General features: G+C 37.1%; 1 protein-coding gene across 2 annotated transcripts in view; it reads left to right on the top strand.

Annotated features, from left to right (window-relative positions):
• The first annotated feature begins 6,215 nt into the window (after positions 1–6,215).
• hivep1 (HIVEP zinc finger 1) overlaps positions 6,216–25,594 on the top strand; it is a 60,144-nt gene continuing 40,765 nt past the window's right edge. The window contains exons 1-2 of one of the 2 annotated variants that reach the window (XM_081377161.1): positions 6,216–6,647; positions 9,790–9,951. In XM_081377161.1, the coding sequence (XP_081233287.1) occupies positions 9,912–9,951 (40 nt within the window). In that variant the 5' untranslated portion in view covers positions 6,216–6,647; positions 9,790–9,911. Of the gene's footprint in view, positions 6,989–9,789; positions 9,952–25,594 lie in introns of both variants that reach the window. The other variant, XM_081377162.1, reaches the window with a different exon arrangement.

Below are 25,594 nucleotides of genomic sequence, written 5' to 3'. Positions count from 1 at the left end.
ATAGATAGATAGATAGATAGATAGATAGATAGATAGATAGATAGATAGATAGATAGATAGATAGATAGATAGATAGATAGATAGATAGATAGATAGATAGAAAACACAAGTGCATCCATGTGATTTGAGGGAGAAGGACTCAGGTCTTGCGGTCTACAAGCGGCTCATTGTTCGTAACAGTGAGACAGGCACATGTCGTCCTGCTCTGAACTCCCTCCAAGTTATTAATAGCTCCAATCTCCCTTTGCTTCTAGTGTGGAAGCACCAGTGGCTGGAGCTGAGACGAGATCTGCTTCTATTTACTGGTATTGTGTGAGAACTATTAGGCCTATATTAAACAAGCCCACCCAAAAATAAAAATTCTGTCATAATTTACTCTCCCTCATTCCAAACCTGTTTGCATTTCTTTATTCTGCAGAAGATATTATGAAGAAGGTTGGTATCCAAACAGTTTTGGTTCCCATTGACTTCCGTTGTATGGACAAAATATATAATGTCAAAAAAGTCAGTGGGAACTGAAACTGTTTGGTTATCAACATTCTTTAAAATATCTTCTTTGTTTCCTGTTTAACATGGTACAAGATAACCCCAGAAACAGAGCCACAGTGGTTTCCTCGATTGCAGCAACATCCATCTTTATGACAGATATTTTGCGTCAATTTCCCTGGAGAGACGATTTGTGTTTTCTTGAGCACATGGAAACGCTGCTTTATTTCCAAATCTATGTGATATAAAAATTTTGTGCACAAGTTAAATTTGCAACTTTGGATGGAAACATGCTTTGTTGTGTGGAGCTTATGCTTAAGTGAGTGGCTACATGATATCTAAAGTACGTAAATAGCATAGATAGATAGATAGATAGATAGATAGATAGATAGATAGATAGATAGATAGATAGATAGATAGATAGATAGATAGATAGATAGATAGATAGATAGATAGATAGATAGATAGATAGATAGATAGATAGATAGATAGACAGACAGACAGACAGACAGACAGACAGCTAATAAGTGCTCCATTTCAGAGTTAGGTTTCTTTCCAGAGTACAAGAACTTCAAATTAATTTGTTTAATGTAAAAAAGGCAGTACAATGAAGTCTTACACGCGTGTTGTAATATATTTGTTTATATATTTATATTTTAGTGATTTGTGAATTGAAAATGTAAATAGCCTTTCCCTTCTCCATGTAGTTTTAACATGGACTACACATTGGATGCACAGCAGTGTTAAATGTAGCCCTGCTAGCTTCCATATGCTAACGGCTAATTTGTTTATCTTTAAATAGCCTCTAATCAGAGATAGTGAATGTAGCCTACAGGAGATCCAAAGCTGACACACTATTATTATGTTCGGTGAGCATTGGAAGGCTTCAGCGGCGTGTACGATGACACTGATTTCTATCCGCGCTGGATGAAGTGCTAGCTAGGGTATATGCAGATAGCTTATTATTTTTGATGTGGTGCGGCTGAAACACGATTGCTCCCAGAGGACGTCTGTACAGACTCCAGAATGCACTTAGGATCAGACTGCATGTCACGAAACCAGCGGCGCACACGTCTCTCGCACCGCTCAGGGGATGATGCTACACGCCTCATTCAGTGAATGTTGACAAACTCCAGCTAGAATTACAGGCAATTACAGATATGTTGATATGACAAGCTGTTGTGTATTACAGTGATTTTACCATAATTAATGTGACACACAGCGTTTTAGCGTGTTTTTATGAAATGGCAACAGCAACAATGTTCAAAATAACCATTTTTAATACAGAATCATTCAGTAGGCTATATTCAGATTTATGTTTAGATCATTTCTGAAAACAAGATACCCAACAAGAACGAAGATAGAAAAGCAGTGATTAAATAGAAAATTTGCTATATAGACTAATAGTTTAGTGTGGCCTGTAAGTGATGCAAGTCTTTAAAGACAAAATAGGTTTTCTCTGGAGGAATGTGCACTAAATGAATCATTCTCAATAAAATCAGGAGTGTGTATTAAAAATTTAAATAAAAAAAGGGAGCAAATAGGGTCTAATTTGACTTTAGGGATTCATGCAGAAGATAAAAAAACTCAAAAGCAAATTCTAATTAACTCTCAAACTATTTAAAGTCGGCATTAAAAGGAAATAGTTGAAATAGTTTTTTTGTGATGTATATCCGAGTGAAGCGGCTTCACAAACTAGAAGGAATTTGGGGAGGGGCTTGATTTTGTCTAGTGGGATTTGATTGGATGGTTGAATGGTTGTGGTTTGCTATTGGTGGATCTCATGTGAGTGACAGGTCACCCCGCCCTCATCATCAGAGAAGAGAAGAGATATCACTGCAAGAGAGAGGGGAAGTGATTTTGATAACAGATAAATCATTTATGATAAATAATATTCTCAGTTGTCAATTTTGATTTCATGGTGACTTTAACAAAAGTTTGTAAACATTTTCAAGCTAACTTATTTGGGAGAAACAGCAGAGGCATCAAATGTAGGATGCCATTTTTGTAATTCATGGTGGTTCAAAGCGAGTGAGTCATAGACATATAATATGTTTATAGATATCTCCAATGTAGGCCATCATCCTTTTCTGGAAAGCTGCGTTGAAGCGATCTGTTTTGGAAAAAGAGCTATAAAAATAAATGTGAATTGAAAGGAATCAGTATTTTTATGCATCAGTATCATAATAATATGCAATAAGCACTGATGAATCATTCACAAAAAGTACGTAAATAGGTCCTAATTTGATTTTAAGTTTTCTTTAGAGATTCATGCAAAGCTGTAGACCAAAAAACAACAACTCAAAAACAAATTCTAACCAGCTTCGTGAACTAATATCGCTCAAGCAATTTAACAAAAGTTTGTGAACATTTTCAAGCAAACTTATTTGAGAGGAGCAGCAGAGGCATGAAATGCAGTGTGCCATTTTGTAGCGTGTGGCGTTTGAAGGCGAGTGAGTCAGAATGTGGAGCGTGTGCGGGCGGCTGGCTGTCACAGAGGCTTCTCTGAATGGAACATCATCACCCCCTCAAACCCATCGGGTGCTCAGCACAGGGACCACCAGTGTGACGTGCATGTGCTCTGCGACAGCAGTCTGCGGGGGGGTTGTTCTATGTACCAACTGAAATTAAACACGTGCAGTTGGATCCAAAAGTCTGACATCAGAAAGTGCAACTTATTTTCCTAATGTGTCCGGGGCCCCGGTGCCGGTTGTTGTTGTGGGCCCCGAGAATCGTCACAGCTTTCTCTCCTCTATAGCGACAGCCCTGCATGAACTATTTTACTTAATGTTAAATTCAACATTTACTAATACATTATTAAAATTAAACGTTGTGTTTGTTAATATTATTTAATGGACTTGAGTAAAATCAATATGAAATCAAAATTGACCATTCTTTTTTTAATGGAATATGCAGTATTTATTATAAATGATCCGTGCACATTATTATTTGTGTAAATTCATGTGCCCTTGTAATATTTAATTAAAATCACTTCCCCTTCCTCTTGCAGCTCTTCTCTTCTCTGATGACGAGGGCGGGGCAACCTGTCACTCACATGAGATCCACCAATAGCAAACCACAACCATCCAATCAATTCCCCATGGACGAAATCAAGCCCCGCCCTACATTTGTTCTTGTTCAAGAAGCTGTTTCACTCGAATACGTCACAAAAGGACTATTGCAACTAGAGTTCTCAACGGGTCGGGTCAGCCCGACAAACCCGACGGGACCCGCGGGTTCGGGCCGGGTTCGGGTCGAAAATATAATCAAATGACTCGGGTCGGGTCGGACCTCGGGCTTAATCTTTTCCGCTCAGTAAAAAAAAAAACAAACAAAAAAAAAACATGTATTAATCATTGCTGCTGGTCACCGTAAAGAAAGTCTGGCTGCTGCGTGTAACGTGCATCATGGAGAGGGGCGGGGGCAGACCTGACACCGCTGCGTGCACGCCTTTAGCCTGGAGAAGAAGATGGAGTTGGTGAGAAGTAAACTTGCCGCAGGTGAATTCACCGTCGCTACTACAGCCTAATTATATATTTAAAGTGTATTGTTTCAGTTGTTTGTATTGTTTGTATTGTTAAAAGGCGTGAACATTAAAGGTTGATTTGAATTCCCGTCTGCTGGTCATCATAATATGTGTATGAGAGAAAAAAAAAAACTGACGCGGCGTCGGGCCGCGGGTCGGGTTCGGGCAGATAATTCATGTTTATGTGTCGGGTTACATCGGGTCCGGGCTTTAAAAGCCACGGGCCGGGTCGGGTCGGGTTGTAATTTTCAGGCCCGTTGAGAACTCTAATTGCAACGTCTGTTTCATGCTGACTTTAACATGAACTAACAATGAACTGCACACTGTAAAAAGTGAATAGTTGGATCAACTTAAAAAAATTACTTCAATTGGTAACACCTAAATAAATTAAGTTTTCTCAACTTAAATTATCGTGAAAAACGTGATAATTTAAGTTGAGAAAACTTAATTTATTTAGGTGTTACCAATTGAAGTAATTTTTTTAAGTTGATCCAACTATTCACTTATGGCATAAAAATAAATTTGTATTGCTCATTGTTAGTTGATGCATTAGCTGACGTTAACCACAAAACCTGGTGATCATGATCTCCAGCATGATTTGAGATGTTCCAAGAGCATCTTGTGCTTCAGTGAAAGCTGGAAAATCTGGAGCCATGAACAGTGTTACTAATTTGATTAGTGATAGTCTTTTTCTTTAAATTTTGGAAACTCCCAAAACTTTCTGTTTATCCAAAGATGACAGAAATCCCAGATTTCCAGTGTGCCAATGATCCCACTGTTTGTGTGTGCTTGTTTTGGTATTTAAATATAGAATATAGAGTGTGAGATAGGGAGAAAGAGAGAGGCAGAGAGGGGGAGAACGCATATATATATATATATATATCCAGCGTGATGCTGTTCGCCCCCTATTCTTCGTCACCAGCACACATATGTATGCGTCCCTGTGGGCTTGTTGCTGGAGGAAGGACAGAACAGATAGTCACCTCTTCCACCTTCATTAAAAGTGCTATTTATATTCTCAGGGCTGACCTTTCTCATTAAGTGATGTGTCATTTGTGAACACAAACACCCGTGGACATATTGCGAGACGCTTTGAATGTGGGTTAAAAATAGCCGAGCAGAATTATTTGTGTTATCTGGTGGTGATGTCTCAGGGAGGCTTGGCACGGTTTTGGCGGATACGTGGTGTCCTGTGGTCCTGCACACACATCTGAAGCTTGAGGTCAACATTCAGTGCATCGCTTTTTGCAACCAAGGCAATCGCTTATATAGGGTATTTAAAGAAAATAATGCCATCAATTATTGTGAGAACAACCAAAACATCAATTAATAGATTAGTTTTAGTTTTTTAGCGCAATTCCTGCAATAAAGGCTGGTTTTAATGAGATTCTTATTGCTATTTTGGAAAGGTATTGATTAGCTGGTTTGACATGTGACAGATTGAACTGCAAATATAGATGACTAAGCATTTATTTATTCTTTCTTTTGGGTCTATCTTCTGAAATACAATTTTTCATAGAAATGCCATTCTTATATCTCCACTATATATATATATATATATATATATATATATATATATATATATATATATATATATATATATATAAAACAGCTTAAAAAAAAACCTTAAACCTTAAACTTTCTAAAAAAATATTTTCATCACCTTGGACATTCTAATTTATTATTGGTGGTTGTATTTTTTTGTATTCACTACACTGTAATAAATTGTGTAAAAAAAAAAAACAACAACAAAAAAAAAACAATTAACAATCTAGTAGTGCACTAAAACTGCTTTTATTCACTTGCACTGATTCTGTTTCAACACAAAATGAACTCGATTTCCTCCTAAGCTCCTCCTTCCTCCTTCGACTGTAGGCTACTGCAACAAAACGCAACGATCTGTTAAAGGAATAATGGAATACCTATAGAAGCGTGGATATCTCCAATATTACTCATTTTAAATGCAATATCAAACAACTTAACGCTGACAGTGACATCAGTGCACGTTTTCCCCTTAGAAACATCAGTACTAAAACGAGCATATTCGGTGCTTTCAGTTTTGCATGACTGTGAAACACACATTACATTTCAAGCGTTTACATTTCAGATCTGATTTTGCGTATCATCATTACATCGCAAACACACTCTGTGCGGCATTCTCCATTGTTTGTCTGGATATGTGCGGGAAAGCCCAGCGCTGGTTGAGGGGCACAACGTGACCTAACAAACAAGGAACCTCCGGGAACACCGTCAGTCCTGAACTATGCGCACAAGGGCCCGGTCCGAGGGGTTCCGCGAGAAGCGACACTTCGGAAATGACGCTCAAAATGTGTTTTTTTGCAAGTGCTGCTCGGTAAAGGCGCATTCATTTCGTGTAAACGTGAACTTTATAAGGACGGTTGACAATAGTAGTCACTCGGATAGAGCTTGGCACGTTTTATTCAACTGGTCCATCGGCCGTCGGGACACTCCCTGAGCGCGTTTGCTTGGCTTGGGAGGCGGAGACGGGACCCCCGTTGACGTCAGTGGGCCTGTCGGTTTCCTGCAATAGAAAGTGAGAGAAGATAGAACGAGAGACAGGAAAAAAACAGACCTCTGACCGTTGAAACCCTTGACAACAGTTCAGACTGCACCTGTAAGTACCAAAAGTTAAGAAATACACGCGTCTTAATAAGCGTTTGGACGCATGGTCCAGTGCGCTGCAAACGCATGCGGTGCGTAAACGCATCTCCAAGTGCTGTTGTTTTGGGACACAGTGTTTCCAAAAGATTTGATGGGTTGTTTAAACTTGTGAGCATGTTTGTGTGAGTTTTATGCTGATTTTGACTGGTGTCGGTCGCTCTGTACTGAGCCGGCCCGTGTTTTGTATCTCGCCGAGAGCGCACGTCTCCAGAATCCTAATACACGGGGTGTAAATGTTTATCAAGCCCGCAACGCTGTTGGAGAGAGTCGCCGAAGCACCGACCGCGACGGCAGGTAAGCGCCAAAACACCTTTCCTCGACCATGGGATGCAAACGACCGCCTTTCGGATGCGCTTTTCACGTCTTCGGCTGGTTTAAAGGGCATTTTGTTTTCGAATTAGGGAAGTGTTTCTCGTTCATGTCCTGTTGCAGAGGGGTTTTCCCCGGCTCCGCCCTCTTCATGTGTTTCTCAAAGGCAGTAATGCGCCATTCATCCTGTACGCACCTGGATTTGGCGCTGAACTGTGGCATGTTCGCGCAGTGGCTTTTTCTTGGAGAAGGTCATGGGTTTTGTATCCGTTAGGTTTGGACACATGGTGACTCATCGCATGCGGGTCTTATAGGCTGTAAGCATGTCAGATTGGCACTGGCATGGTCTGTCTTACAGGAGCAACCCCTGTTTAGTGCCATTTCCTTTTTTTTTTGCCAGTGCATGCATGCCAAGTAGGCTACACAGTATGTCCCATCATCACCCATCAACAGTTTCTGCTGATTTCAGGGTGTTTCCTAATGGCTTGATTGACAGATTCTTTTAACATTTTGCATTTATGTATTTGACAGATGCATGGCAAGGCATGCATTTTATTAGTATGTGTGTTCCATGGAAATCAAACCCCTGACCTTGGCATTGCCTGTCCTATTTATTATGAGTTGAACCAAGAAAACAAACAAAGAAAGAAAAAGAAAGAAAAAACGGCACCTCAGGATTGTGGTGCACTGTAACATTCAAGTTCTGCAATTACGTTGTATTCAAATTCGGCAGTATCATTCTGCAGTAACATTGTAACATTCAAGTTATTCAAATTCTGCAGCAACATTATTTCAGAATGTCAATGTAACAATGTCATTTTTAGATGATACAGTAGCATTCTAATTCTGAAACAATGTAACATTCTAATTCTGAAATAATGTAACATTCAAATTCTGCAGTAACATTCAAATTCTGAAATAATGTAATATTCAAATTCTGCAGTAACCTTGTAACATTCAAATTCTGAATTAATGTAATATTCAAATTCTGCAGTAACATTAAAATTCTGAAATAATGTAATATTCAAATTCTGCAGTAACATTGTAACATTCAAATTCTGAAATAACATAATTCAATTCTGCACTAATAACAATATATCATTCCAGTTCTGCTATTGTCTAGTTGAGATAAAAAAAAAAAACGGTCATGACTGCAGTGTAATATACATATATAGGATTTTGCTGATTATTTTACTCTTCTTATAATTGAGAAATATATCATCATATGTACATTAACACATATATATATATATATATTAAAACCATTATGTGTTAGTTTAAAAAATATATAGACACACATTATTTATCAACATTTTCAGATCATAGGACAGTCCTTGAACAAAGCTGTTCCTCTAATCAAGTGCACCTCGCTATTAGAGGCGTCATGTCTTGAAATGGATGCGTCAAATAATCCAAAATGTGCCATGCAGGAGGGCTTACTGGACCACGAGTGAAAAACACTATTCTAGGAGTGTGTGTGTGTGTGTGAAACCTGGTGCATGCGCTTTGTGTGTAAGTGTGAATGCTTAAATCCTCGGGGAGGTGATGTCATTGCCGTCGAGCTGCACTCGGTGGGAAATCATACACACTCGTAGTAAGCGTTATGTAATGTGTTGAGACGGAACATTCGTGTGGAATCTGGCACTCGCTGTGACTGGATGCTGGCGGGATGCAAGGGCGAGGCATGTCAGATGGAGCTGAGAAACATATAGAAACAAAAACCTCCTAAACGTTGAAACAAAGAGCGTCTTGTGTTGAATGTGGGGAGGGAATGCATCTAGTCCTGCAGAGCCAAGAAATGCATTTGCCATTTTGAGAGCTGCAGTTTTAAAATGTTTTGAAGTCTGGTGATTTTTATCTTGGACAACAAGTCAACCTTAGTGCGAGAGGATATACATCAACCTGCCTGATTGATTGGCTATTTATCTGCATGGATAGAGTATAAACTATGAATTTTAAATGTATTTTTTTTTGTCAAATATTTGCTATCATCATCAGCCTAAATTATATTGTATATTAGCATTATATATGCCAACTTAAGCTTTAGATTTCAGCAAAGATGTGCCATTAAAAATGTATCAGTTAACACAAGTCAATCTCTTCTGTTCTACTTTCATTGCATTTATGATTTGTATTAGAGCCGTTCACCCCGACGCCATAAAGAAAGCATTAGAGGGTTTGTTTTGAATTTGCATTGCTCCATTATTTTCATTTATGTTGAATTAACCTTCAGGGTTGTGCATTATTCAGAATTAAATGTATGCCTTTTAAATCCATTGTGTTTTTTAATGTTTAGGAAGTATTTGGTTTCTATATAAATGTATAAAATAATTTTTTAGATGCCATATTGTATCTAACACACTATGAAGTCATTAAAAAAAAAATGGTGGTTGTGGTGCTGTATGGCTAAAGTGACAGAATTGAACTTGGTAAATATTTAGAAATATGTATAATTTTGAGATGATTCAGAATTTTGAGCCCAACCTCACTTTTGAAATTCCCTGCAGTCTTTGCAAGATGTCAGAGATGACAGTGTGATTTCTCAGTTTGATGTCGGAGGTCTGTGTAGAAGCGCATCGACGGCAACAGATCGTTTAGATCAGAAATCTGATTCCTGCACCAGATCACCATATGATCTGTGTCAGTCCATCTAAAAAATCACACTAGTGATCTCTGTCACAGCAGAGACGGGGGACGCCACGGTTGAGTCGTTTCCAGAAGCAAGAATGTGTGTTTGTGGCCTGTTTTGCATTTGCTTGAGTTTATTTGTCTCTCATCCGTCCCAGATGTGCAGAGGGTGTCTTTCCTGTGCGGAATAGGAGATTGTCTTTCCTCCCTGTGATCGCCCGCATTCCATCCAGCATCTTTCCATGCGATGTTTCACTGAGCCTGCGGAAAACCACCCACAATGCCACGTACGAAGCAGAACAACCCCAAAAACCTGAAAGGTAAGTGTTGGCTTCCGCTTGACCAGACTTCTGTTTGTTTATTGGGTCGCCCCTTTCACAGGTTTCCATGCGGTCGCAAAGTGTCTCTTAAAACGTCTGTGAAGTTCATAAAGGGGAATGTTTGCATAGTTAATGCAAAAGCGTAGGGTTCCCAGTCAAACTAGTACATTAATTTACGTGGCTTGGACAATTGTTTTTTGTCAACTGTAAAATGAAAGCATTAACACATTTATTTTCCACAAATTAGTCAGCCTTCAAAAGTGTAAAGTGGTGGTTTCAATTCGACGTGTCTTTCAAAAGTTTTTCTAGTAATTCTAATTTGACGACACTGTAAAATCAGTTCAGAAGCACACGTTCCTTATTCCACGTTGATGAACTTCCTGTTGTGGATAGTTGGTGGTATTACAGGGTGCATTCTCTTATTCTATAAATAATTTGCGTGGAATCAATATTTATCGATATTTTTTTGGTCTGTTTTCCTGGAAGAGGAAAGCATTGAATTTGCTAAATTGATGTTTAAGAGTACACTAGAAAGTAGACGTGTCTGTTTAATTACAGCTAGCGGTATTTTATGTTATAATTCATCTCTGTGTTTCAGTTCAAGTTATTTTCATAGAATTAAAAGTACTCGCCATAGTTGAGCATGTAGCAACCCAGATTTTGAAGTGTTTGGATACTCATTGCTTTGAGCTTGGCCAAACATTATGAATAATTTAGTTTGATTACAGAACAGCATCCTCTAGAGACGACTGTGACTTTTCCCAATATTGGTATTATTAAGTGAAGAGAGGAACAAAAAAAAAAAAAAAAAATCCTATTTTTGCAAAGAAATGGCCATAATGATTATTTCTTGATTGAAAACAAGTTTAGGGGTTTAGTTTTAGAAGTATACACTGTAAAAAACTAGTGTAATTTTAAACGTAAAATATTGAGAGAAAACTTGTTAATAGGTTAACGGTTTCCATACTACAGGGAAAAACTGTAAAAGATCTAATCGGACATTTCATATAATTTTTCAGTAAAATACTGTTTTTAGAAGTAAAAATGTAATATAAATTACTGTGGAAAACTGTTAACTGACATTCCCAGAATTCTCTGTGTCACTTCACATATGAAAGAATTTTGTTTAAATAATTGTTTCTTAATAGTTTGTTTTATCAGTTATGCACATTTGGGTTTTATGTTACATCTGTGTTGTTTAATGAATGTTTATTGCATTATTTAAGTGTCATTTGTGTAACCAGGATGGTGTTTTGTGTTTGTGTGAATGACTATACAATTATACAATTTGTATTACGGTGGTTTTCAGTATATGTTAAAGACACAGAAGCAGTGTGTGTTGTTGGATTTACCGGTTTACATTTATTTGTTTGACATTTTTACTGTATTTTTTTAGAGAATTATTATGGCAACCGCAGCTTGCCAGGGCTATTATTATTATTTTACTATGGTTTTAATTACATCGCAACATTAAAGCTCTACATTATATTAATAACACTTTGGTCTTTTAAAAATACACAAAGACAAAATCATCGGGATAATGCACATGAAACTAATGCAATAAACATTAACTAAATAACAGAACATGTGACGTAAAACACTGTAATTACTGATAACAAAAATGAGAAGACACTCAATTATTTTTATTAAATATAATAATTTCAGATGTGTCATGCACATCTGCACATCTGGGACTTCTGGGAATGTCATTTTACTGTTTTTTTTTTATACTGTATCTCATAATTTTTACTTGCAAAAAACAAAGTTATTTTTGTGAGTTAAAGCAATGTAATTGAAAACATAATTGCATGAAAACATATGTTGTCGTTGTCATGACTTATTGATCATATAATTTGTTATAGGGTGTAGTGTTTTTTTTAGTTGTTTTCTAAAAGTAAAAAACTTTTTTTTACTGTGTGTTAGGTACTAAGCAGTTCTGGAGACAATCAAGAACTTTATTAACTTGAAGTCTTTGATCTTCTCCAGAACAAATTTGTTTTATTCACTTATTTTTCAAATCCAAAGTCGCTTTAAATATTTGTGTGATCGCGCCAAGGAAACGAAGCAAGCATGTCGGTACACGCCAGAATTGCGCTTCCATGCATGGCGTTTCTGTGGAATCCAAGACATTTCCTTTTTACCATTAACCAAGGATGCCCCCACCTTTAAATCCACCCACTCAAACAATTCATGCCGTTTCATGTTTTAATACAAGGTTCCTTGTCATTTAAGATGTCGAAACATTTGATTTTTACAGAATCAAAGTTTAATTAGAATCTTGAGATGCAATAAAAATGTAATAAAATGAAAGTCTCGCATAGTGTGGCATTTGGCTGTGCGAATGAAAATGGCTGTACGGCAATGTTTTGAAAGAACAAAAAGTATGAAAGAAAAAAAGAAAAGTACCAGAACATGGAACTAGAGGATTCCCTCCTTTGTGTTGGGTGGCTGTGTTGTTGATGTCATGGATACTGAGGTGACCTCTGTCTATCAGAACACACCCTTTCAAAGCAAGTCATAATGGAGTCAGATGGTCAAAGATTCAAATCATAAAGCTTTCATTGTTCTTGAGGTCGCCGTGTTATTCTAGCATGTTGAAATCATTGCTAGGTGCAGACTCAGCCTACATGTTGCTTTGTGCGTGTGTGTCTCATGACTTTAGAGCGGAGCAGGAATGCTTCAGTGACGCAGTTTGTGGGTAAACGGGCAGGAAGTAAGGAACCTCTTCCACCTCTCGCTCTCAGTGTTTACTCTTCTGAAACAGCTGGTCTCCAAACACACACACACACACGCTGGTCACATTACGTCGTGCTCACCTGCTTTTCACTGTTTATCAAATGATAAACCATTCGGGAACAGGAGGTCCTAAGTTATGATGTTCAAACTAGATACTAATCACAAGCACAACAGTCACAAATGGATTACGTTGCTATTTTGAATTTGAACCTTTGGACATTGCACTGCTTTAATATCTACTAGTTAAAGGAATAATTAACCAATTTGTTGACTCACCCTCACACTTGTTTCAAACCCATATGCCTTTCATTCTGCAGTGGAACAAAACTTCACACAGGTCTTTTTAAATGACCAAGATTTTAGCTACTAAACAGGCTTTCAAGTCCAACTTTTGACTCACTATTAGTGTATAATAACTTAACTTGATCTGTTACTCATAGAAAGCTATCTTGTAAATGCTTTTATGGTGAGTTTTGCATTTTATTTGAAGATTATCGTATGTAGTCGCTATGATGAACTGTTGTTGTATAGTGAAAAGCTATGTGAAGATACTTCAAAATTTGTGATCCTCAAGGACAAAATAACAAACAACATAGAGGTTTGAAATGAAAGTAAACGATGACAGAATTTTTATTTTGGGGTGAGTGATTTCTTTAAAACCTATAAAAAGGTTAAAGGCAGCCTTTTTGAGTTGTAGCATTTTTTACGAGAGTTTTCATAAATATAGTGGAAGAAAATCCGTACATTAGTGAGTTTTCCGCTAGTAAATGCACTGTGAATAGAGCATGAGGTGTTGGGCTGGGGAAAGGATTTGTGGTGGAAAGTCTTAAAGTCGTGAAATTTCAAAGTCAGAGTATTGTAAATTTAGCTGTAGAGGAGTGCATGACTTCACATACATTTGCTGTTCAAAAAAGAATTTGGAGAGAAAAATACAGTAAAAATTGTGAAATAGCATTACAATTGAAAACAACTTAATACATTTTAAAACGTAATTTATTCCTGTGATCAAAGATGAATTTTCAGCATCATTCCTCCAGTCTTCAGTGTCACATGATCCTTCAGAAACCAGCCTGATTTGCTGCTCAAGAAACATTTCTGATTATCATTGTTGAAACCAGTTAAAAACAAATATTTTTAATTTTTTATTTTTGCTCTATTTGGTAACTTTAATATAAGGTGGCATAGTTACACTACATGTACTTACTATAGTAATAACAGTAAATTATACATAATTACAAGTAACTAACCATAAACCAAACCCATAACCGTAGCTCTATAGGGAGTACTCGTAGGTACTTCTCTGTAATGCCACCTTAAAATAACGTGTAACCTAATATTGTTGTGGAAACAGTCACATAACAGGACATGACTAATTTGCATTGTTTTTGTAACCACAGTTTTGTTTTTTCCCTAGGCAATCCCAACAAAATGATTTGCACACACACAAAGAGGACTTATTATAATTATTTAAAAATAAAAGTCCTATTTGTATGTGTGCAAATGATTTTGTTGGGATTCCTAATAAATGTAAACGAGTAATTTATTACTCATAATTAATCATGAGTAATTCATAATCTGTTATGAGAAATTATGTTGAATGTCGGACCGCGTTGCACCTAAGTGTCCCAGTAACATCATTTCATAATGGTGACCGTCATTTCATTCACAGTGACCGTAGGCGGTGAAATTGCGGCGTGTCAATGCAGGAAGTTTCTCCTGTGGGTCTTCCTCTACTTCTCATTTCTTAAACGCCATTAAAACACGTTCTCTGTCTGAGACATTGAATTAACCTGCTCTGGGGCAAACACACTTCGCCCACACACAGGTGGTGCGGCTTGCAGACTGCTGCAGCTCGTGTTCGTGGGAGATGACCGCAGAACACTGAAATGGAAAAGCCCTATTTAGCGCAGCACCCGCACAGTAATCATGCGAGAGGCGCTGGCGGCGTAATCTGGAACGTCCCTTTTGAAGCTGCAGAGGTAAATGTTTTACCCAGAATGCCCATTTTGACTGCATGACCTGGCAAACCTGTTAATGATCGACTCGCGGGTTTGTTCGCTGACCTCCCGAGGGCCCGAACGTGTGGGGGGTGTGATTGTGTAACCCGGGCCGCTGCTGATAATCTCAGGTGTCAAGCGCGTTGGGCTTCTCACTGCAGTGATGGATGGGTCCATAGATTCAGAGTTGTCACTTTAAATTGTTTTTTTTGTGGCAGATGCCACCGTTTCTGTCTCTATTCAGTCCGTTGGCGCAGGAAGAGACTAACCTCCTTTGGGAATAACGCGGAGGAGAGACACTCATAGTAGCGGTGTCGGTTTATGAGACGGAGGAGTTTGATTCAATGTCCTCTTGTATGGTTGAGCCAAGTTTGACGTCAACCGAACACTGTAGGAGTATATATCTGTAGACATGCAGTATACGGTTTTGGGTTTGACATTTCAGATGGGCTCTTGCATGAGCAAAAGCATTTATCCCTCCTATGCTGTTTTTGTTGACGCATTTACATGTGAAACGATTAACGGTGCTTATACACTCGTGTACGATTTCCTGGTTTACTACCAGGTTCATTATAACTGTATGGTTGGCAACATGACATTGTGATAATAATTTATTATTTATGTATTATTTGTTGGATAATGCAAATAAAGTAGCATTTCCATTCCATTCAATCTTTGTGCGAAATAGAAACAGAAATGGACATTTGTAGCCACTGTGGGATTTTCACATTGTTTTTTTCGCTGAGGTAAATTTAGTCATGTGACTTTTTTTTTAACACACATTTAGAAATGTATTCAGTAAATGTGATTAAGTCGGGGTTTATGCATGTCGTCTTAATAAATTAAAAATTGTATTCATGTCAAGCGTTCAGATGTTTTTTTTTTTTATGTGAATTTTTGGAGATTTTAATCACATTTTTATGCAATATCCCAAAATACACTACTGTTTTTTTGAAAACCAAAAAAACACTAAAAACAGTAATATTGTGAAAAATGATTTCAACTTAAAATAGCTGTTTTCTATGTTAATATATTTTAAAATGTAATTTATTCCTGTGATGCAAACCTGAATTTTCAGCATCATAACTCCAGTCTTCAGTGTCACATTATCCTTGAGAAATCATTGTAATATGATGATGATTTGCTGCTCAAGAAACATTTATGATTATTATCAGTATTGAAAACAGTCGTGCGGTGCTGCTCCATATCAGCTATGCCGCATCAACTATAATACATTTTTTTCAGGATTCTCTGAATAACAGAACGTTCAAAAGAACAGTATTTATTAGGGCTGTCAAAAGATTAATCGCGATTAATCGCATCCAAAATAAAAGTTTGTGTTTACATAATATATGTGTGTGTACTGTGTATAATTATTTTGTATATATAAATACACACACTTGCATGTATATATTTAAGAAATATTTGCATACATATACTGTATATATTTATACATAATTTATATTATATATAAATATATTTTTTTATATATAAATTACACATTTTTCTTAAATATATACAAGCATGTGTGTGTATTTATATATACATTACAAATTTAATTATACACAGTACACACACATATATTATTTAAACACAAACTTTTATTTTGGATGCGATTAATCGCGATTAATCTTTTGACAGCCCTAGTATTTATATGAAATGTATAATATAAAATTTGAATATAAATGTTTTGTAACTTGATAAATGTCCTTGATGTCACTTGTGAACAGTTTAGTGCATCTTTGCTGAATAAAATAATCAATTTCCTTAAATAAAGAAATCCCCTGCCGAAACTTTTGAACGGTAGTGAATGTAAACCCAGTGTCTGTGGTCAGAAATTTGAGGATGTTTTGAATGTTTGTGAACTTTTGAGTTCTGAAAGTTACTGAATGTTTTCACAGTACAATGAACTGTTTTATTTCAAAAGGGCAAAACATTATTTCTCATCATGTGACCTATTGAAGGAGCCACAGTACGATGAATTTTTATCCTGTAATTCACAGTGGTTTTACGCTTCTGTTCAGCCGAGGAGATGACGAGATGGAGAGGCTGTCTGAATGCCATTTGTTGTTTTTCCCCAAAGGGCACACACTGGCTTCAGTTCTGACATCAGAGGTCAAGAGGTCAGGCTTGGGGTTAAGAAGGGGTCTTGAACTCAATGTAAGGCCTGAATTATAGTCTGTCTGATCTCAGAGACAGACCCCATGAATATTCCTGAGTTGTTTCAGTCTAAAGTTAAATGGTTCTGGCATCTCTGTTCTTTTTATAGCATTTCAAACGTAAAGCTGCAGTGGCAGCTGATGTAAAATCAGCATAGTTAGGCTGTCCATTCATACTAATATACACGTCAATCGGTTATTTCATGAGAGCACGGCTCAAGTTTTTCAGGTCTGATCACAAAGAAAGTGAATATTTTCATGTGAACAAAACGTGAGATGGAAATCAAAGCAATGCATTCCTATGTATTCATGCTGTCATTTGTCAGATGACAGAACAAGGTTTTTTTCCCTTATCTAACTTCTGCTTCCTCCTTTATTCTAGTTGTTTCACTAACCTTTTGGTAGCTAAGCTATTTTGCTTATCCTGCGTCTTTTCGTGTGTTTGGTTTTCCTGTTCTTCGTGGTTTGCGCAATGACTTTGCATTGTGACACCAATAATAATGAAGTGAATTTGCTTTTCATTGTTTTTAAATAATATTTTCGCTCTTGGTGTAAACAGGACTTTTTAAAAAATGGTTGTTATTATTAACAATAACCGTATTCAAAAAGTTTCTGTTTATAATATTCTGAACGAAAAATGAAAAACCATTATGAATCTGTTTCTGAATATCTTTTTTTTAAAGTGCCTAAATTGTAAAAAATCCATTGTATGTATACACTGTAAGTATACTGTACATGTTATGAATTTAATTTATGCTTATTTAAATGTAATGGATGATTCTATTATTGTATTACATTCAATTTAGGGTGAAATATGAGCTTATGAACTAAACATTTTACACTATAGATTCATATAAATTGAGTTTTGTGAAGATGTGGATTAAATGAAGTTCAGACCCTGACGATATAGATAAACGCTGCATCTGAAATCAAATGCAAACAGAGTAGTACGTCCGAATTCATAGTATTTGAAAAACAGTAGGCGAAAAGTCCCCAGATTACCTAATACTTCCCCCAAGATTCTGAAGTGTGCATTTGATGGACACTTTATTTTCCCATGAGGCCACGGGAGAGGATTTATGAATAAAAAAGTGAAGCGATGCAACTGATGCTGGTAGGTCACATGATAGTAACAACATGGCAGAGGAACCACGTTCGGATTTATACCCATATTCATACTATATAGAGCATGATTTTTTAACAGTCGCGCTTTCAGTATGCAGTCGCGTTTTAACAGTCGTGCTTTCGAGACAGTATGCGCTTTCAGACGCACTGAAACGCTAACAGTTTTAGATCTCTCAAAGGAGACGCTGTGATGGAGTTTTATTGTGGCGTCAGATTTTTACCTGTTGTGTCATGCTTATTAAAGCAAACCAGTATTTCCACACTTTACTGTACAGTTTGAATATGTGAAACCCATGCTGTCCTCGCTCTCTCTCACTCGCACTCCTTGTTCCCTGCGGCTGGGATCACCCTCCGTTTTAGCAACAGTAACTAAAACAGATGCGCAGTAACAGGTTTGGCCATGTCTGTTTGGCTCCCTGCAAACCTTAGAGAAATTTAAGAGTGTGTGAGTATGTGTGTGTGTGTGACAGAGAGTGAACAAAAAACTGAATGTGAGAGAGTGTTTTTTTTATAGTGATGTATGGAGCAACTGTGCATGTGTGTATTATCAAAACCTCTGTTCTTCTGTGGTCAGTGAAGATCTTTAAAACGTATAATGAAGGGAAAGGTATAATTCTGCTTTTTATTTCTTTAAGCAATAATTCTTTTTTCCCCCACCCATGGAAACACTGACTCTTTCCAGTCATTAAGCTATAAATTTAACAGCTTTGCTTTTTTTTTTTGTGTATTTTTTTAAGTGTGTGTGATCCAGCACATGTTGGTTGGCAGTCGTACAGCATGTTTCTTTGTTTGCCCACAGTGGAGAACTGAGGCGGCCACCTTAGACTCCGAATCATTGCTGGAGTTTCAGTTGTCTACTCTAGTGAGCGGTGCCAAACTAAGGCCATGTCCACACTAATACGTTTTTCGTTTGAAAACGCATCTTTTTCTCTCCGTTTTGGCCTTCCGTCCACATTGAGACAAGCTGTTTGAAAACACTCTCCCAAGTGGATAAATTTAAAAATGTCATTTTCGCGTTGTTGTGTGGACTATGAAAACGGAGGTATTTGAAAATGATGATTCATGTTTAGTCATGTGACGCATATTGTACCCATAGATATCTAGGGATGCACGATATATCGGCCGATATATGTTGATTTGTAATGTTATCGTTATCGGCCCTATAAGAAAATTTGGAAAATAAATAATGGATTTTTTCCTTCAGCTGAGACACTTCAGATGTGCACTGTTTATCATGATGGTTTTGAATTGCTTGAAATATGATTGGAATCACTTCAAAAAAGGAAAATAGTTAAGTGCAACATGTGCAGTGCAAGTCTGACATATCGGCTTCATAAAATTATAATGAGAATATTATAATTGTGTGCTTGGGACATGGCTTTTAATGGTGAGACTTTTGTTTTAGTAATCAGGCTATAAAAATTTGGATTCCGATTTATCGGCCATTATATCGGTTATCGGCTTTCAAATAAAAATTATCGGTATCGGCAAAACTTTTCGTATCGGTGTATCCCTATAGATCTCTATGGTTTCCTGCAAATTCTTGCAAAAAATCCTGCAAAAATTTTAATTTACTCGCAATTGCTGTCCTGTGGCAAAACATTACAGCTGCGTTTTAGACCATGTGGTTTTGAGTGCAAACTGGACGAGTAGTACTGGGATATTTTGCTAAATACAATTCTCACGCTTTTCTTCTGGCACGATTATTTTATATGTCTGCTCTCTCTGTATCATCTGGTATGTTCTACGCATGCACTGTAAGGTGATACTTACTGTAAGTATTTTCAGATGTTTCAATGTGGATGTGGACGCTAGTGCGGACAGGAAGCGTTTTGGACTGTTTTCAAATGTAGACGTAGCCTAAATTGTTCCCACTCTAATTAATGAGACGTTACACTTTAACAGTGTAGAAGCTTTTTTAATTATAATTGAAGCAAAGTAGTTTTGTTGTAAAAATGTGGCCCACTTATGGAATAGAAAGTCTTGTTTCTCAATTGCAAACTCTTGCACTTTCCATTAAATGTACATATTTCACCGCTGATGGAGGAAATCATATGTTGCCATTTTGTTTTTATCACACTAGGGGTCAAACAGTATTTTCTGGTTCAAGTCTGTTACAAAAGCAAGGTTTTATATTTCATTTTCCTACAGCCATAGTTGCTTTTGTTTAACAAGCTAAATCTGTTGCCATGGTCACGACTAAATGTATTTAACATTTTTCTTTGAATTGTTCCTGTTATACAAGAAACCCTTAGTTTTATCTAAAAGGTAGAACAAAAAAGACTGTGCTACTTGATATCAGCCTCCGTTGTCTTGGCTCTTGGCTTTTACAGTAGCAACAGTAACTGTAGTAATCAGTGTTTTGGTTGAAACTATGGTTACCATAGTAAAAAATTACCCTCACTCTTGAGCGTCTGTCCTCTTCTGTAACACTTTTAGCTGTCCTGCAAACCCTCAAACTGCTCACTCTCGTAAGGTTTATAATACAGCCGGTGTAAAATTTCATCTCACTACTTCCCTCTTACTGCACACAAGATTTTTCTTGGCTATTGTTCGTTCTTGCATTACCCCCCCCCCCCCCCCCCCGTTCGTTCCACCCCCTCGCCGTGCCTGAACACCATTCAGACTTTCGTTTTGAATGTCTGTCAAGCTCTGACTGTGTGTCGGACCAAAGTGACTAATGCTGGACCGACGCCACCCACCTGCTATAGGCTGAAAAGGTTGTGCGAGTGTGTGTGTCTCACACTTCAGGCCTGCACATTGCCTTATTTTCTCTTCAGAGGTATTTCTGTGTGAGCACTGCATGTCGGTCCAGCGTTTAGAAGAGATTGTATGTTTACATGCACATTTTCAGGGCATACGCCCACATACGCCTATACGCAGGAGTTTAGGCCTTCCAGTTTTGTGGTCAAAACAACGATTCGACTCTGTTTGGCATGACAGATTAAGATAGCGACAGAACAGCGTGTTTCTCTCTCTCTCTCTCTCTCTCTTTCTCTGTGTTTTCACGTAGTCAGTGCACCACATGCTCATTGCCGCGGTGTCTGTCAGCACGTAATGCTCTTTTTGTGTTTCTGTTTAAACGCATTGCAGTTCAAACACTACGTCACACTAATGGACAGAATATTCCAGTTTTGTTTCTTGTGGTTGCAGCTTGTGAATGAAAAACACCACACTTGTTGAATTTTACAATGTTTGTAGAACTGCACAGATTAATTAAATCCCACAAGTAAATCCCAGAAATATCCCAGGTCTTAAATGTGTAACCCTGCGGCGTTTTGTTCTTTCTAAGTCAATCTGAGGTTTTAGGCGCATTTGATTCTTGCGAGCTCATAAAACTGCATTTGAGACCCATTTCGCTTCCGTAATGTGATGTATTTCAACAATACTCAAGAAAAAAATGAGGGCAGAATTGATCAGTCAAAGTGTGTTTAATAATAGAATGAAGTCAGATCTAAATGTGAGTTTGCAATGCACTGTGGGGGATATACTCCCCATTGTTGTTTTTGTATCATTTATATGCTAACATAGTATTTTCATATTTTCAGTTTTCATTTTAGTATTTTTTTTATCATGTGCTTTTGTCATTTTTAATAGTTTATTTTTATTTTTATTTAATTTCTTTTTAGCTTTATTTTTATTTCAGTTTTAGTAAATTTACAACTTATTTCGGTTTATATCCCAAGGCAATATTTTGTGTAACAACATTTTTGTTTAAGTTTTCCATCTTAAATTTGCACTTTGTTTTATTTTAGCTTTATTTCATTTAACAAAAATTATGTTTAGTAGATTTAACAACACTGCTGTTCCCCAAATCTGTCGTTATTTGTTTTTTTTGCTGCAACCTTTACTACATAAATGTTAACCGGCATTCAATTACTGTTATCTATTTCAGAAAGGCTGCATTACCTACAAAAGTAGTCTAAAACAATGACTATTTGACTATGGATTATTATTAATCAGTAGTTTTCATGTCCTAGGTGGCATCAGCTTTTTAGGCTTGATAAAATATTACAAATTAGTGCTGTCAAAGCGATTAATCGTGATATGTTAGATGCGATTACTCACGATTAATCGATTTTGAAAGGACTGATTTTGTAATATTTTAGTTGAAAAAGCCTTTCCATTTTGGCTGATGTCACGTGTTTGTGTACAGTATTTATGTATGTATATCTATATACATATATATATAGTAGGGCTGTTAAAATTTTAAATCAAATTAATTACTCGATGTGGTGATAATTTTTTCTATAATCGCAAATTAATCGCATATCATATTGGGCTAAGAAATTGCCCCCAGAGGATAATTTAATAAGTCATTATAAAATCATTTGAAAATCAATGAAATGCGTTAATAATTTTAACAAGTTATTTTTTCCAAGAACTAGTTAATTTAGGCTAATTAACGTGTAAAACGTGTAAAATATTTGCAGACTTTTATGTTAGATGCGATTAATCGAGATTAATCTGTTTGACAGCACTATTAGGCTTCACATACAAGCTTTTTTTAAGTAACATGCATTAATGGATTGTGCACAATATGGAACTTGCATTAAAAAAAGTAAACTCTAAAGCTAAGGATAAAGTGATGCTCTATTTTTGTGAATGTGTCTTTGTTTGAAAGCAGAATTGCTCTAAAGATATCAAACCCTGACTGCGGACTACCGGCAATCCTTATAAGGGTGTTGTGTGGGGCATGCCTGTGTGTGTGTGTGTGTGAGAGAGACTACACTGGCAAAGCCTAACGGTTTACACAAGTGAAGCTGGATCTAGCTGTTGCTAGGGCAACAGGAGCAGCATGAGTGTGTGTGTGTGCAGGTGCCGTTCCTGTGTGAGACTGCGGGAGGAAGCAGGGAGAGAAAGAGGGTTTTTTCTAATTTTAGGAAGGAGGAATGACTCTGTGAACGATTGATTATCTGTGGGAGAGACCCCAACGGGAACGAGAGGATGACGATAGAGCAGAAGAAAGGATTGAGAGAGAATTAAGGGTAGTTTGATAGAGAGGCAGCTCTGAACGGGAGCCCAAGGACCCAGCGGGAGTGCGGTAACCCAAGTGACTTTCATACAGAGAGGAAAAAAAGACATAATACAGTAAAAGGGTGCAGTGATAGAACGTATTCAGACATAACGACTCCTAGAGATGCTGTCAAGCTCCAACAATGATTCAAAAGCACATGAAAATAGTCCGTTTGAGTCATATGCTATATTCAAAGCCAGACACTTTTGGGAGATTTTTATATTTGGGGTGAGCTATTCCTTTAAGGACTTATTTATGTGTTCATGTGTACTCTGATCTCACAGCCAGAAAAATCTGCTGCCTGCGCTGCTCTCTCTCTCTCTCTCTCTCTTTCTTGTGTGTGTGTGTGTTTTCAGAGGCGCACAAAAGCAGATTCCCCCTGCCAGCACAATGCCAGATTCACCCGGTCCGTTCTGGAAATTCCTCCAGTTCTGACGGGGAATCTGGGCTTTGCCAACCGCTTTCCTGCTTCATCCAGACCCAGTCTCCAGTCCCTCGTTTCTTTCCTGAGGTCACAATCATAACAGACATCGAGAAGATTTTTTAGAGGTTTTTAGCAAAGCTGATATATGATGCAGATTAAATGTGAATTTAATTATAGCAAATGAGATAATTTAAATAAGCAAATAAGTCATTTTAGCAGTTTTGTGGACATTTATTTAAATTTTTTATTTAAATAAACTCTACTGTTCAAAAGTTTGGGGCCAGTATAAAGTAAAAAAAAAAAAGGAAAAAGAATGAATTGCATTTAGAATGTTGTTCTTTTGAAGAGCTTTAATGTATTTTTAATCAAATACATGCGTCCTTGATGAGTGGAAGAAACCCAAACTTTTGAACCATAGTTTATTAAAATGTTATTTCACATGAAAAATAATTGAAATTTGAGATGTATCAGTATAATCTCTCTCCATTATAAAACCACTCATTAACCTGCAGGGTTAAAAAATAACCCAACCTTAACCCCACTGCTGGGTCACTACTGGGCAGAACACGCGCTGGGTTGATTTGAGTGCTGGGTTTTACCATTTAACCCAGATTTCTGGGTCATTTATTTGACCCAACCAGTGGGTGAAATTAACCCTCTTGCTGGGTTAACTCTGACTCATGTGCAGGGGTATTTCCGGTCTCATTGCCTTAACAATAATAATTATTGTCTCTGTAATACAATAAATCAAAGGGGCCACTGTAAAAAAAAAAAAAAAAAAAAAAAAAAAAAATATATATATATATATATATATATATATATAATGTTTTTTTTTACATTTTTAATGAAAAATCAAAACAAGTTATTCATTTTAACTCTAAAATGAGCGTGCTGCTACCACAACGTAATGTATGAAATGAATATATTAAATATATTAAATATTTCATATTAAAGTGGCGTGCTCCTCGAGTCAGACATGAAGAATCCAGAAAGTTCTGCAAAGAAGGAAAAACTAATAGACTAGTTGCTGGTTCAAAATAACCCAACCAGCTGTTTATTTGTGAATGACCCCCTAACAGCTCATTTGACCCAGCATGAGCAACCCAACAAGTTGTTTACAGAAACAACCCAGCATTTTTGGGAGTGTGGTTGATATAAATGATAAAATGTAATATAAGGCTGATAATCTAATAATTTGAAACTTTTGGCTGATCAAGATTTTCAGGCTTTGGTTTGTCTGAAAAACGTTCAGCTGAAGTGAACTCTAACACAGATTCGCAGAGGTGACCAGCGTTTGAAAATCCAACACTTTCAAAATGAGTATTGTTCATTCCCTTCTCTCAAATGCTTTGTAAAAAGATGGTCAGGACTAGATTCAGATGTTTCCTTCTGTGTTGCCATCACACACTTTCTCTTGCCCTTTTGACCTCAAGTTGCAAAGTAAATGTTTGTGTGCAAGTGTAAATGTGTAAAATGTGACTGTTTCCCTTTAAAACAGATTCACACCCCTAGTGGACGAGTGCCAGAGCGAGTCTTTGATTCTCGATACAATCTGTCCAGCAGCAGGACACCTCCTCTTTCTCTCTCTCTCTCTCTCTCTCTCTCTCTCTCTCTCTCTCTCTCTCTCTCTCTCTCTCTCTCTCTCTCTCTCTCTCTCTCTCTCTCTCTCTCTCTCTCTCTCTCTCTCTCTCTCTCTTTCTCTCTCTCTCTCTTCTCTCTCTCTCTTCAGCCTTGGCTTTGTCCTTGTCCTTCAAAAACGTTATTTTCAGCTCTGAGTGTCTTAGCGAGGTCATATAATATAACATACAAATAACTGATGCAGAAACATCCAGTTGTATTATATTAAAATATATGGTAAAAATATTTAAAAAAAAAAGTATTTTTCACATTCACATTTCTTTCTTTCTCTCTCTCTCTCTCTCTCTCTCTCTCTCTCTCTCTCTCTCTCTCTCTCTCTCTCTCTCTCTCTCTCTCTCTCTCTCTCTCTCTCTCTCTCTCTCTCTCTCTCTCTCTCTCTCTCGTACACACACACACACACACACACACACACACACACACACACGCTATAGAGCTGTATTTTCATAAATGCTACACCCTTACATAATAATAACATTTTTATTGTTACAACAAGTACGCATTACTAAAACGATATGTGTATTACTTCATATAGTATAGTTTAGTTTGT

Source organism: Scardinius erythrophthalmus (assembly GCF_964197995.2).
Source record: "Scardinius erythrophthalmus genome assembly, chromosome: 10".
Lineage (NCBI taxonomy): Eukaryota > Metazoa > Chordata > Actinopteri > Cypriniformes > Leuciscidae > Scardinius > Scardinius erythrophthalmus.
The sequence above is the reverse complement of the archived record's forward strand: the minus strand, read 5'-3'. Positions and strand labels throughout refer to the sequence as shown.